Source organism: Apteryx mantelli, chromosome 4 (assembly GCF_036417845.1).
Source record: "Apteryx mantelli isolate bAptMan1 chromosome 4, bAptMan1.hap1, whole genome shotgun sequence".
Classification (NCBI taxonomy): Eukaryota; Metazoa; Chordata; class Aves; order Apterygiformes; family Apterygidae; genus Apteryx; species Apteryx mantelli.
In genome coordinates, this window is record NC_089981.1 from 70,136,664 (window position 1) to 70,151,001 (window position 14,338).

At 40.8% G+C, this 14,338-nt stretch overlaps 1 protein-coding gene across 1 annotated transcript in view; it reads right to left on the reverse strand.

The window, feature by feature from the left end:
• KCNK10 (potassium two pore domain channel subfamily K member 10) overlaps positions 1 to 14,338 on the reverse strand; it is a 69,166-nt gene that overhangs the window by 27,012 nt on the left and 27,816 nt on the right. The window contains exon 2 of the mRNA XM_013940982.1: positions 12,514 to 12,842. Within this exon, the coding sequence (XP_013796436.1) occupies positions 12,514 to 12,842 (329 nt within the window). The remainder of the gene's footprint in view (positions 1 to 12,513; positions 12,843 to 14,338) is intronic.

Here is a 14,338-nt window from a genome sequence, read left to right on the forward strand (position 1 = left end):
ATTGTTCTTGTGGCAATAATTGCCAAGGGAAAAATTTCCCAGTGGAAAAAGTTGATGTTAGAAGCAGCAAGATGGGTGGTAAAAACAAATAATATTCATGAAGTCAATTGAAGCTAGTCAGCCAGGGATTTTAATTACCGACAATTAGTAATTGATGAAGTTATTTATATTTTGTGCTAAGTAGAATTTATTTATTTATTTATATACCATTTGAAACAAACAAATAGGATAACTATGGAAACATCATGGGACAAATTTGTGATCAGTCAGGACTTCCTAGTTGCCATTTTGGACATGATCACATGTCTACCAATACAGTATGGTTCAAAGACCCCCAGCTAGTGCATGAACAAATTAAAACCAGAACAGAAGCTGAGGTAGCTATACTACTTCCAGGTCACTGTCCTGTCTCTCACAGCACAGGATCAAACCAGACAGACATATCAGCTAGCTGAAAGCATTCTTGGGGATTTCTAAAAAGGCATCACATTGCATCATGAGGACATACATATTTGCCTTTCACTGCAACTTTCACTGTACAAAGGATGGTAGAGCTAAAGTCATCTGCCTCCACAGCACAGAATATAAATCTCCCATCATCACCTGGCACATTCAGCTGAATTGCTCTAAGTTCATGCTGGAGATGCCCTATAACACATATACTCTAGTTGTTTGAAGATCTCATGCAAGCTACTGCCTGTCATAGAGAAATTCAGATCTATCACTCTGGAACAGTATCTAAAATAACTGTCTTACAAAGTAAAACTCACCTTCCCAAATGTTCCCAACTGTGACTCATTTTCAAAGACTCTGAGCAAATGAATCAAGTTTCTCTCTTTCTAGCTCTTATCACTTCCAGCTCTTCATCTCTGTCTTTTTCCTTTTGTTTTTGAGATCTACAGACACCCATTCTGCTCCCTCCCCACTTCATGTTACTGTTACCACGTCAATCCATTACTGCCAGAATGCCTCATCTTCCTTTTTCCACTCTTACTCTGATACTTGTTTCTCCTGCTAAATATTGCCTCTAGCCTTTAGTCTTGGCAGTTTTAGTGAACCTATTGCCAGGTCCAACAGGACAGGCAAAGTGCTGCTCTTACGTCCTCTCTTCATTTTTGTTCAACACAGAATCCCCACCCATCACAACTTCTCATCTGACTTTTCTTCTGCCATTGTCTTAGCCGCTTCTCTTTTTTCCTCTGACTCTATGGTACGTGAATTGTCACTCTGTGATTTTTATTCCAGCTTTTTCTATACTGTCCATGCGCAACCCAAGACTGATCTTTCCATCTTACTATTGCCCTGCTTCTGGTCTGTCCAGATTGTCCAGATTTCTCTCCTGATCTCCTCTATAACGTCATGTTCTCTTGTGCTTTCAGCACTGACTTTCATATACATAGATTAGTTTAACACTTCTATCCATGGCTTTTATGATACACTTCTCTCCTCATTCACCTCTTTCCTCTGATGGTTTATTTAATCACTTTTTCCTTTTCTTTACCTTCCACTTTGCACTTTTTCTTATTCATTTTTGCCTATGTCTCCAAATGACTACACCATCACACAGGTTCCTCTGTCATTTTTTTTCCCTGAGAGCCTTACAAGTCTTCATCACTACAACTGACCATTTCCCTCAGTCTAACCTCATATTTTCACTTGTCTCTGTGATACCTTTCTTACATGCGGCTAAGACATATATGCATATTTATTCAGTTAAGATCAAACTTAACTCTTCCTCAAACACTTTTCTAACTTATTCCATTCCCTTGGGCAGTCAGTATGTAATCTAAGAGTCATATTTAACATCACCCATTCATTCTGCCTCACCTTTCTCACCTTCAGCAACCACATCTTGCAAGTTTATCCAATACGTTTCTAACATCTAGCTTTTATTCTGGCCACATAGTAAAACTCAGAAGCACTACTTCTTCAGTGTTTAATCTGATTACTGGAACATCCCTAACGGGCTCATCATTGTTCCCCAGTTGATACAGAAACAAAGCTACTTCATCAAACTCCACTGTTTTTTCTCTAAGAACTCTTTTCCTCCCTCTCCACTATGTAACTTCCACAAATTCTTCTGTGTTCTTTTGTTATCCTCCTGCTCCAATCTCTCTGTTCTGATACTTTATTCTAATTCCTCCATGATTTCTCTCTCATGATTATGTTTGCATTTTCCTCCACAACTACTCCTTGCTGTAGAACACTCTGCCCAAGTTGTGAACAATGCAAACTCTTCATTCCCAGCTCTTTGAGAAAATTGATCTCTACCACTAAAGTTCCAAGAAATTATATATATTTCTTCAACAGTTCTTCTTATGGAATGATAATATTAAGAGGCCTAAAGAAAGAAATGTGGATTCATTTGCAAAGGAGGAGGACAATTATATGTATACAGGAACAAGAATAAATATAATTAACCACATATATCCTTACCCTGATCAATTCTCTTGGAAGAAAGATTAGTGTTTTGAAATGAGCTTTGTTGAGTAAGCTGAATCTAGATTTCGCAGAAGAGATGCCAGGGATTAAGGCTGGAATGCAGGACTAGATTGAGGGAATGGAGAATGTCTCCAAGTATTGCAGGACTGACAAGAAGGGGGCCTACACAAGCTCAGGTACAGCAGCGTGCTAATGTGACTAGGCCACAGTTTCAAAGTCATCTTAATCCAAAAGGAATGAACACCAGGAAGACAGAACTGAAGCAGCTGAAAAATACTTTTTTTTTTTTCATTGGGCTAGTTTCAGCTAATCAGCTCCCCAGTTACTAATTATTCCTCACATGGCCCCAAAAACACCAGGGCCAGCACAGGGGAAGGAGTGGGAGAAGAAGAGATGCAGAGGCAAGAACAGAAGCCAGGTGTGGCTAAGGAGATCCCTACAGGACAGACCTTTTTAGAGTAGTGCTGCCATATGCCAGGTTAAGCTGATTCTGGAATTAGAGCGTGAGCAAACTCCAGGCTGGACAGCCATTTCATGGAGGCAGAAAGCCAGGGTTCCTCAGCACCTGTCCATGCTTCAAAGAAATGGGGATAAAGAGAAAGGAAGTATTTAGGACCAAATCCTTTGAAAGGGCTTCTGTACTGTACAACAACTAGTCGCTGGCTTTTCATGCTGTGAAAGCTGAGATCATTTGTTTGTTTACTCAGAAGAGTGTAAATCAGCATAACAGAGAGGTTGCCTGTTTAAATAGGCCATGACACACTGTCAGCTACCTTGGCATGTTATTTCTGCCAAGGAATGCTGGTTGCCTTCCCCTTGAGTGTGTGAATGTCATCAGGCTAATTACAACACTTCAGTCACGTTTGGATTTACACAGGTTAGCCAGTTTGCGAGGGACAAGCACTAACTCTCCTCTGGAAGTCATGCGAAGCTGGTGAAGTGAAGGAGGTCCCATTGCCATAGGTAGCTTTGAGTTTGTCAGGCTCTCTCCACATCCAGAAAACATGCATTTTTCTTTAAAGTGTGACTGACATCATTCATTTATAAATATCCAGCTATCCCAACACTCTCTCTTGAGTACACAGTATTTTGTATACAGCAATGGATATACTAGGAGGACAGATAGGGGGCAGCAAGAGGAAAGCAGCCCTGGTGTGTTAGGCAAACTTACCCTTATCGTCACCCCAACAGCCAGACCTATACGAAAGCATCCCGATAGATGAAGGCAGACAAAAAGGCCACTAACGAAGGCAAGACTCTCCCAGTCCATGCAGACCATGAGGATTTATGACAGCTTCCCATCTGTGAAAGCTTAGGCAGGCTTTGCAGCATGACCTGAAGATATGTATCCTCAGGTTATCTTGGAGTAGGGAAAGAACCAATTTCCAGAGTGCTAACAGCTCTGTCAGCAAACCTTCCCCTTGTAAGACATTTTCTTTGGAAAAATTCAGGGCAAGCAGTTACCTGGCATACCTCAAAATGATGAAATTCTCTTTCTTCCCATTCAAGAAATGTATGTGTTCTAAAGCCAGTATGCAGATAGGAGTGAGAAAATGAGAAAACTATCAAAAGTAAATCCAAGCATTCATTTTTTAAAAAATACATATATATCTGATCACAAATATTAGTTTGGTTCCCTGCCCTTGTATAGATGTGTATTTAACTCTCGGCCCCTTCAGCATCAGCACACTACAGTCCTTCAGTAAGCAAAAAAGACTTGGTCTGATGAATCTGCATGGGAGTGAAGGCAAATCCCCCCGAAAAGCCCAGCACAGGTGGTGACACTGGGATGACTGAATACTATATTCCAAAAGACAGTACAATCCAGGCTCCATGTCAATCTGAAAAAGGCTTTTAAATTCCAACAGTTGATATCCAGGCAGCAATATTTAAAAGATATGAGGCATGGAACCACACTGGGCTGCCTAGTTCTTAAAATATAGGACTCAAAGTCCAAAGAACTGTATGCTAGGTTTGTCTTGGGCACTAACTTGCCAGCTGTTAAGAGTTCCTCCCCATAACAGAAGATGGAATCAATATCTCTTGCCTATAGATTACATGAAGGATATTCTCCTTATGCCTGATAGAAAATACTGGGGTTTCACTCTGTCAGGGCCTGGAGCACATTCCTCTTCTAGGAATTTAGCTGGTTGAGTGCAAGGTCAGCTCCTTCGCTGATAAGAGCTGCTGTGAAGAAAGCTAGATGCCAAGCTGCCCCTTCTTTCCCTTGGGAGCTGCTTGTAAGCTGAGGCTTCACCGTTGGCCCCTGCATGTGCAACAGCGCAGCTGGGCAGCAACTACGTCTGTGCCCAGTCGCCTGCCTCCACGAGTCTGGCCCTGACCCAGACCCGCCGGCTCAGCTTCCCAGCTTGACCTCAGACCTGCTTCATCACTACAGACTTGCTGAGTGAAAACTGGACTGTGTCTGACCCTGGTCACTGTCTCTGGCCCTGATCCTGACCTGGACTTGATGCTCTGCCTCCTGGCTCCTTGTTGGTCAGGTCACCTCTGGCACCTGCCCTGTTATCGCACTCGGCTCTCGGCTCACCTTCTCTTGCAGAGCAGGCAGCCCCCACTGCTCCCTGACACACTACTACAAGGGAAAACTTACAGAGTTATGAGGATCCCATGCTGTCTAACCATTCCTGATATTTTTTTCTCTTTTCCTAGGAAAGTGTATATTATATGAAAATATTGTGAATGATATATGAGTTTTATCATTTTTCTTATATATTTATATTAATATGTGTATATTATATATTATACTATAAGTTATTTATTATATGAGAATTTGTGAATATTATATGAAAAAATATGGTGACATATATATTTACAGCATTTTCAGTTACACACATCACTGTTCCTCACATCCCCCTTAAACAGGAATGTTTGCTGTTGAACTGCTACTACAAATCAGCTGAGAGCTTGCAGAGTTGCATCCTAGGTCTACTACTTTGTACTAATTTACTGAATGTCTGCTGAAGGAAAAGTAGATCACACACCAGCTGCAGATGGTTGCACACATTCTGGAGGGCAGGATCAGAATTCAGCAAGGGCTTGATAAATAATTGCCAACTCCATCCCCCTCCCCCCAAAATCAAGAATTGAAGTACAAAATGATCAGCCTACTCAAAGCTACGCATGATGTCTAAAAGAAAGGTAGGATTCATCTGGCAATTTTCTCCTGAGATTTTCTGGCATTTGGTCTCTTAAGGAAACAATCCCAAAGTGACAGTCCAATTGGCCTGAACAACGTAACCTGTCACAAATGCAAGTATCTAAGAAAATGTGGAAGAACATAGGTAGCTTATGGGGAACTGTTGACAGATTTGATGATCAGAGATGAAACCATTATTTTTCTGACAACCAGGACTAGCTAGCGCAGGTATGTGCTCTGTCAACATAGTTTTATCGCTGTGCATTCAGGAGCTAGATGGGTCAACCCTAGCTCAGGAATCTCTGGAGTATGCAGTGGACCCTGAGACACGTTGCAAGGTAATGTTCTCATCTCATCTTGCCTGGAAACTAAATAGTAACATTTCAAAGCAGCAAGAGATTTTTCAGTGATGGTGTCTTCAGCAGGGAGAGATAAGTTGCATGTGGGCAGGCAGTTGACACACACAGGGCAACACTATCAGGGTAGAATGCAACCTCATGGATGTTTAAGCAGAAGTAGGTTGTTATTTTCCCTTACAAATCATCAGTAGTAGCAATAGTTCCAGTTAGGATTATGCTGTCTGGACAAATAAGGACTATATCCTCTTATCTGAGGGCAATGTAGTTTGGATCATTTGATTCATTCTCATCTTTCCACTAATAATAAATAAATACAGAATTCCATGCATCTTGACCACCTATAACTTCATTGATTGCAACAGCATGTCTGTAGTAAAGTTATTTTTTCATTTCAAATACCAACTAAACTGCCAATCAACATCTTTATAAGCTTACTTGGGCATTCTTACCATCCGGGTCCCAAGGGCACCGACAGCCCTCCCTGTTTGTGCCTACCCCTCAGCCTCCCTTACCCTGCCCAGCCCCAGGCCCCCATTTCAGCCCCGCCCAGGGCCGTCAGTGCCTGCCCCACGATGCTGCAGTGGTGCTGGGCTCCAGCCCCACCATGGCCCTGCCCCTGCCCGGCCACAGACCCCACTGACCCTGACCCATGGGCAACCACCTGGCCTGGACTCAGCCCAGCACCATCACCATGACCCTGCCCAGCCATCATGAGCTGTGTATGACCCCGGTTACCCTCACTAGACCTGACCCTGTCTTGCTGACTTGTGTTCCTGACTTGACCCTGGACCTGCCTAACCACCACAAACTTGCCTGATGATCTGGATGCTGGGTTATCCCCAGCTGCCCCCCCGTCCTGCTCTGCTTCCTTAGTGGGGGCGGAGGGACAGGCTCTGGCCAGCAAGGCCCCTGATCTACCCAGCCATCATATGGTCCTCAGCTACCAGCTTCCTGTCCTTTAGGGAGCAGCCAGCCCTCACTGTACCCTCATAATCACTATCTGATCCCCCTTGGCACATTAGGTACCTTAATCACTAATTAAGACAACTAGCTCAAGAAAAAAGTCTAGAATATGCCCATAGGCAACAAGATAGCTGGGAGCTAATGCAGGTGATGAGGATACAGGGATCAAACAGACTCTTTCTGCTTTCCTTGGGAAGAAATGCTTTTATCTGATTTGCTTATTCATGTTTCTTTAATTTCTCCAGTAGTATCCAAGCATGAAGAAGACAAATCTTTTCCAAGAACAAGCATAATGCTTTTCTTGGTATTGAGCTACTCAAAGGATCCACCCCTCTGTATCCAAGCATAGGAATTTGGTAAGAACAGAAAAGAAAATTCTTGTCATCCCTTTTTCTAGTTCCATTAATTCCTCTCCACAGATCATGCTAATCCAATAATGATTATCTCCTTCCATAATTCTTTTCCAAACATATTCCTATCAAGCACACAGAAGGTTGTTACAATTGTATTTCATGCTCTGATGTTTCTCTATGATGATTATTAAGATACTTCTCATTAGGAAGCAGCTTTTAAAGACTAATTCCTTAACAACTTTTCTCTGTACTCCCCACCTTTCCCCTTATTCTCACTACCCCTCATTCAGTGATTAAAGTATTCTCATTATAATCTCCCATTTACTCCCTCTTCCACAACAGCGTTTTCCAAGGACCAAAATCACCAATTTTTTTCATGAATAACCAGAGGTAATGAGCTTTGAGAGCCCATTTTTGCCTTTCCCACAGGCATCTTCAGGTAACAATCAGCCAGAGAGTTGTCTGCCTACACTTATAAAGTGAGTTGATGTCATCCATGTACTGTTACAGAACAGTTCCACGGGCCAATCTCCAGGCAGACCTACAACATTCAACAGGGGTTGGTGCAGAGGTGTCTAAGTTCGGAAGGCTTAACCTCTTGCAAACATCTCAGCTATGTTCTGGAAATAATGTAGCTACAGAACAGCAGCAGAGTTCTACTATGCTCAGTCTGATCGTAGTATCTCTGGGCTAAAGTGACAAACTAGGGTGTCTGCACCAACTTAGACATGACTCAAGAGATTTGAATTCTTTTTCATATAGTCTTTAGGGTGATAAGCTAAAACAAAGATCAGGGCAGAAGGAAATTTGAGACATAGAGAAAACACCCATCAGAGGCACAGGAAAAAGATTCAGTAATCAGATATTTACCATTGCTTTTCTTCACAGCACAAATAGTCTTTTCCTATCTTCAACAACAGGCAAGTCTTCCCCATAGTTAACTCAAAAGACTTTTTTTCTGCTCCATTTAGAGCTTTCTTCTAGTACATGAAAGCCATCCAAGTTATCTTCATTCTACAGTGAAACACCTTGAAAAGACAAGCTGGCTTATAACACTAGTGGACCTGTCAAGAAGCTAAAAACTGAAATACCTTTACAGGATGTTCCCTTTTTTTGCTTATCTTTAGGGGAAAAGTAGTTCAGAACAGTATCAAAAGTGCCTATCCAAGATAAGAACTCTTACTGACATAATTAGCCAGTAACATCTGACCAGCTTATTTCCAACACTACTTTCTTTTCAGCTTACAGGCTAACTCATTAGAATTGCTGTAGTCATTAGTGGCCATTGATAATATGACTTTGTTCCCAGGTGTGAGATTTTCTGACTATAATCACTCACACTCCTAAATGAAACCCTGAACAAAAAGGGAGAAGAAAGCAGCCCACCAGTCACCTAAGTAACTTCTTACAGTAATAAACCACTCTAGCTTATGTCATTATTTAGGGCTTATTACAACAGCTTTTTTTACTCGTACATGATGCACAGGCTAACAGAAAACAGAATATGAACTTCCTTATCAGATCCATAAGAATTACTCTGCTAAAACACATTGATGGTCTTCCTGCCTGCCTCTCCTAATGATGGATACCATCTGATCTTTCAAAAAGAGACATAACCTCTTGAGACATAACCTCTTCATAATACAGTCTAAATGTGCTTTATTACAAAGGCAAAGTGACTTCTTGTTTACCCCAGCTGCTAATAAGCTTATGCCCTAGCATATGGTAGCAAAAAAGCTTTGTAATATTATATTAGCATGTTTAATTACCAATGTAATTTTTATTCAACCATATGTCCAGTCACTTGAGTCTTGCTACCCTCTGTTATTTGTCCAAACGGGTACAATACCACTAAATTCAGTTGAAGCAACCAAAGTTTCATTCTCTTTTAGCACATTCCAGATTTCATGTCTCTCTGACACTGAAAATTCAGCTTCAAAAGTGCTAAGATAAATCATCTGATTTTATCATTTTTTCATTCATATTCACCATCATGCCAACTAGTAGATCACACAAGACATTAAATAATAATAATTTGTTTCACTGCAATAGGTATCTTCAGAAGCAGAAATAGGCTTTAAAAAACATGAAGAGTTAAGAACTTTCACTTCAGATGACTGGGGAAAATGTAGCCTGCACTGTGAAACACTTGATATTGTTAAGAAAAAAAACCCTCTGTCACGGTGTTAGCATTAGACAGACCTAAACTGAAACCCAAGAGATAAATAGAAACTTAAAATACCTTGAATCTGGATTTGCATCTTCCTATGGATTTACACTGCTCTCATCACTATATTGTTTCTGAAGTCTATGAATGAAATTCACAGTCTGGACTCGGCACTATCAACAGGGCAATTCATATCTGTGCCACCAGTTTCAATGGGTTATTGGAGATCAATTTGGAAAGCATGTCTCACCCACACCAATTTTTTCACACCTATACATTCAGTGCTATACATCTTTCTTATAGGTTTTCTAAAGCAGAACGCTTTGAAAGATTGAAATTTAGGCAAAAGGGAGAAAAGAGTCCATCATTAACCTTGCAAACCATATGACATCCCTTTCCTCTCCTCCTCAAAAATTCTTCTTCCAGAGCCACCCCCACAATAAAGGATACAAGCCAGTTCTAAGGTCTCCCCTTTTGTATTTTTTCCATTCTGTGCATTCTCCAAAGCACAGTGCTGAATCATCACAGTCATTCTGGAAAGTATGAAGTATGTGCTTTAAGGTAGTCAGATGATATTAATGATAAATATCTCCCTTAGGGGCAGCTATGTGATGAATGCACACAGCACAGCAACCAGGACCCATGGAGGTTGCCACATCAGTCTGAAATTACAGTTGTAAAGGCAGGTGCAGCATTTGGTGCAATGCAGTAATCCATTGTGCCAGCTAGAGAGATGCCACTTTTGAGATCATCAGCATGAAGGCATGAAAGCATAACGTTAAGCCCAAGACATTGTCTTCAAACAGTTACTCACTGTTCTTATGTGCAAGTCAGTGACAGTCACAGTTTTCTGTATCAGTATACCTGACCACAGCTCTGGATCCAGGTTCACTCCCAGACATTCTAAAGAACCCGAAGGATATCGTTCTTTATTGACAAATTTGTTTCAATATTTCACATCACTTGGCCTTAGGACATTCACATGCTAAGCTGCTACACCCATTTAATTTACCTTTTCAAAATGATTTCCAGTTACCCAGTGTAATGCCTGAGGACATACTGAAGTCTCAAGAGATGATAAGATTTGTTCAGAATATCTGCCTTCTAATGACACAGTATGCCTGTTTATTATTTTTATGTATCCATTTCTGAAGTGAAAGAAGGACAAGATATTGTGTACAACAAAGAATTAAAACAGGTATGTAGCTTAGGCTAGAGAATATGGGCTATTGAGAAATCTTGTACTGCAGTCTCTGTGCAGGAGTCTTTACCATCCTGCTGAGGTGCTTTGCTTGCTGTACCTATTATGTATTCTGTTTTCTGCTAGAAAAGAAAGTATTTTGCATATCTTTTAATAGTGACATTGCCATCAGGGGAATACAAACTTCTTGCTTTTAATATTAAAAAAAAAATTCTGTAATCAGCCAGCATACATCATACCTAAGGTGTTGAGGGAAATTCTAATCTCCACAACACTGTCATGAGAAATGGATCTGAGCCAATATTCCTGACCAGCAGAATTTACACTGAAAACCAACCATGTTCACCTGTCTTTTGAAGACACGACTGTGATCCAAGCCAGCCCTGATCCAAAAGCTGTATAATCGCATCAGCATGGTACTGCTTCCTGCTGAATCAGATTTGGCCCCTTAGCTCAAGTACCAGGCTGCACAAACGAGGACACACAGCTTTCAAATCAGAACTGACCTGTTTTCTGTGAACACAGAGCACAAGCAGGGTAAGCCCACATCTATCTGCAAAGAAACAGAAAGAATTTGTTTTGCCTAGGATAGGCAGCAGAGGATTGCTATCTACACACATGGGCAAGGAAGAGGAAGCAGTTAAGCAAGAGAAGGTTATCTGTGCAAAACCAGCTACACAGAAACTGAATTAGTTTAGGCTGAAAACTAGGAGTATGTTTTTACTGTCACATCAATGAGATACTGGGACAGCTTCCTAATTGAAAGATGAAACTTATAACACCTTTTAAAATGGAGTCTGATCCACCAGGAAAAGGGTTATATAACATGGTTGGGTGAGTGGACACAACAATCCATGGTATAGCTCTGTGATCCTTAAAACAGCCTAAAATCACAATGGAGCTCTGACAGGACACACAACCCAATACTTTAACACATTGTGCTCTTGAAAGGCTCATATACAAAATTCAGATCTAAAATAGGAAGTTGAAGTTCAACCTGGGTGTTGGACACTGTTGGAATATATCCTTAGGTATCTCACATTTCTTATCTAATCTCCATTTTCTCCAAGTTAGCTAATAGGTTTCTAGATGGGAACCTAGAAGATACTTTACTGAAGTTCTTATAAGTGAGATGCATAATGTTTTCGTTGTCTAGAGATCTAATCAATGAAAGATAACTCTATCTTTGAATAACCTATCTTGCATGCTATCCCATTCTCCACTTATCCCTATGTATCTGATTTTTATTTCCTTCAAAATTTACTCTAAGGCTTTGCAAATCAGTAGACCAGACTAATAAGTCTTTAGTTCTTAAATGCAAGTTATTTTCTGTTTCTAAATGTATGCCTTCTGCATGATTCACTTACCTAAAATTCTCAGCAATAAACCTGTAAATTAGTGTACCAGTAATATCAGAATTCTTGGCCAAATATTTATTTCAGAATTCCCATCTATCATTTTCTGTTGGCTCACCTGGTTGCTGGGTTTAATCCTGGAGGAATAACTGGGCTTAGTATCATTTGGAAAACTCAGAGATAGGCAAGCCTTTTGTAAATGTCACTTGCCACGAAATTCCATTCCAGATATCAAGTTCTGATTTTCTTTGCATACATTTTTCATCATTCTAGTGAAGATATTTAACTTCTATTTAAAATGTTTTGGGGACACAGTTTCTGTTTCCAGGCCACTAAAATAACTGAAAAAGAGCCTGTTCTTCACATTGCCTATTATCGTTTTTTCTTTCTCTGCACAAGGCAGCCTAGTGCAAGACCCTATGAACAATTTAGTTCCCTACCAGTTCAGCTGATCAATGAACTGCCAAGCTGTTTTTCCTGACTCCCAAGAAATACTGTCTTCTTCACATGGCCTACCTGAATCAGTGTCTCCAGTTCTAGCTGGGTTACACAAACGTGTTCCCGAAGAAAGTCAGCCTTCTCTAATGCTATTGTATTCTTCTGCCTGCTTTCAAAAGGCTGTTCCAGGGCACGGAAGACAAGTCCTCCAGTCACCAAGTAAACTACAACCACAACAAAAATGGCCACCACTGTTTTCCATTTCATGACTGTCTGCAGGCCCTGAGAAGGGGTTTCCATGGTGGCGACGACAGTTGCTCGGGAGGAAACAGACAGTCGTGGAGCTGGATAATGCCCGTTGGTTTTGGGTTCAGGTTCACAAGCTGACACTGGTGAGGGAACAGCCACTGAAACACAAAATAAAAACCCATGTTCAAAATCTGTACGGGTGCGAGTTTGATCTTCATATACAACTTGCCTAAACACCATTTTCAGGACACTTGAATAAACCTTGTTATTCACATGGAATAGAATTTCATCTGGAATGTTCAAAGTGTATTTTATCCATTCATACATAAGTTATTTCAAGGGGGTATTTCACCCATTACCTCTCAATTGGACAGGTCAATTACACAAGCAAAAATTTCAGAAAGATGTGGAAAGCGATTTCTCCAATAAGAACATGAAGATTTGAGTAGGTAGAACATAAGTTGCACAAGGTGACATTTGCTAAGAATCCTGACAGAGATTCATGTCCTTAAATCGTAATACTAATAGTAGTAATAGTATTAGGAAATTTAAACTGTTAATAATCAGTGATCACAACCAGGCCCAGAAAATGCTTTTTGCATATCAAAATGCTGGGTTTGGCTCACCAAGGTAAGCAGGCCCATATTACTCACAGATATTCACAAAAACATCACTTACTTCTGAAAATGTTCTTAAAGCCTGGAAGATTCACAAATTTTAGCATAAATCATTCTTCATTCAAAATATGCTAGATATCTGCAGGTGAAAGTCACCCACATGCCAAGAACAGAGCTTTGCTTTAGTCAAGTCCCTTTTAAATTTAAGAACAGAAATAACTATGCCCCGAACTGGTATGGCCTCTCAGTGCAAATAGAGCATGGTGTGCAGCAAAGCGAGCAGAAAAAGATGCAAGGTAGATCTACCAGCTTGGTTCTGAGACACTGTATAGCCACACAACCTCAGCACAACATCAGAGCCAATAAGCCCTGACTCTCACAGCTTGAGCACTGTGCCAAGCTACTGAGGCATACAGATCAAAGCTGGCTTGCCTCCAACTAATTCAGGTGTCTCAGCATCACACATCCCCACTCTCTGTTGCCAGCGTTAGCCATGGCAGGGTGAGCTCAGGTTCCTCAGCATCCACTAGTGTAATGGTACCAAATGCAGTCTTTAGGGAAGCTCGATTCATTTTAAATCAAATTTCTGCTGTAATCCTACTATGGCATAGCTGTCACTGGCCTACAACTTATTTGAAACCAGATTGGACTTATTTCATTTTAGACTTAGATCAGGTTACAGTGAAAATACAGTCACTTTAGCTGCATTCTGTGAACTTATTCCCAAAGCGCCTTTTCTGTTTTGCTCAGGAACTAAAGCAGAAGGGTTTACAACATCTGAGCAGAGCAGCGCCATACATTTGAACATACAGGTGATTACACCTTCAGTTTGCAGTGGGCTACAACTCTTTCCCAACAGAAACCATTTTATGATGCTGAATAATTTAAACAACTCAGCTGTCTACTACAGCCACATTTTCCTAAAAATGATACACTTCTTAAGCATCACATTGAGGATAGAGCTGACTTGCTAAGCAGTAAACTACAGAAATTGATAGTTGCTTTACACTTACAAAAAATATTTCTTTCCATATGTG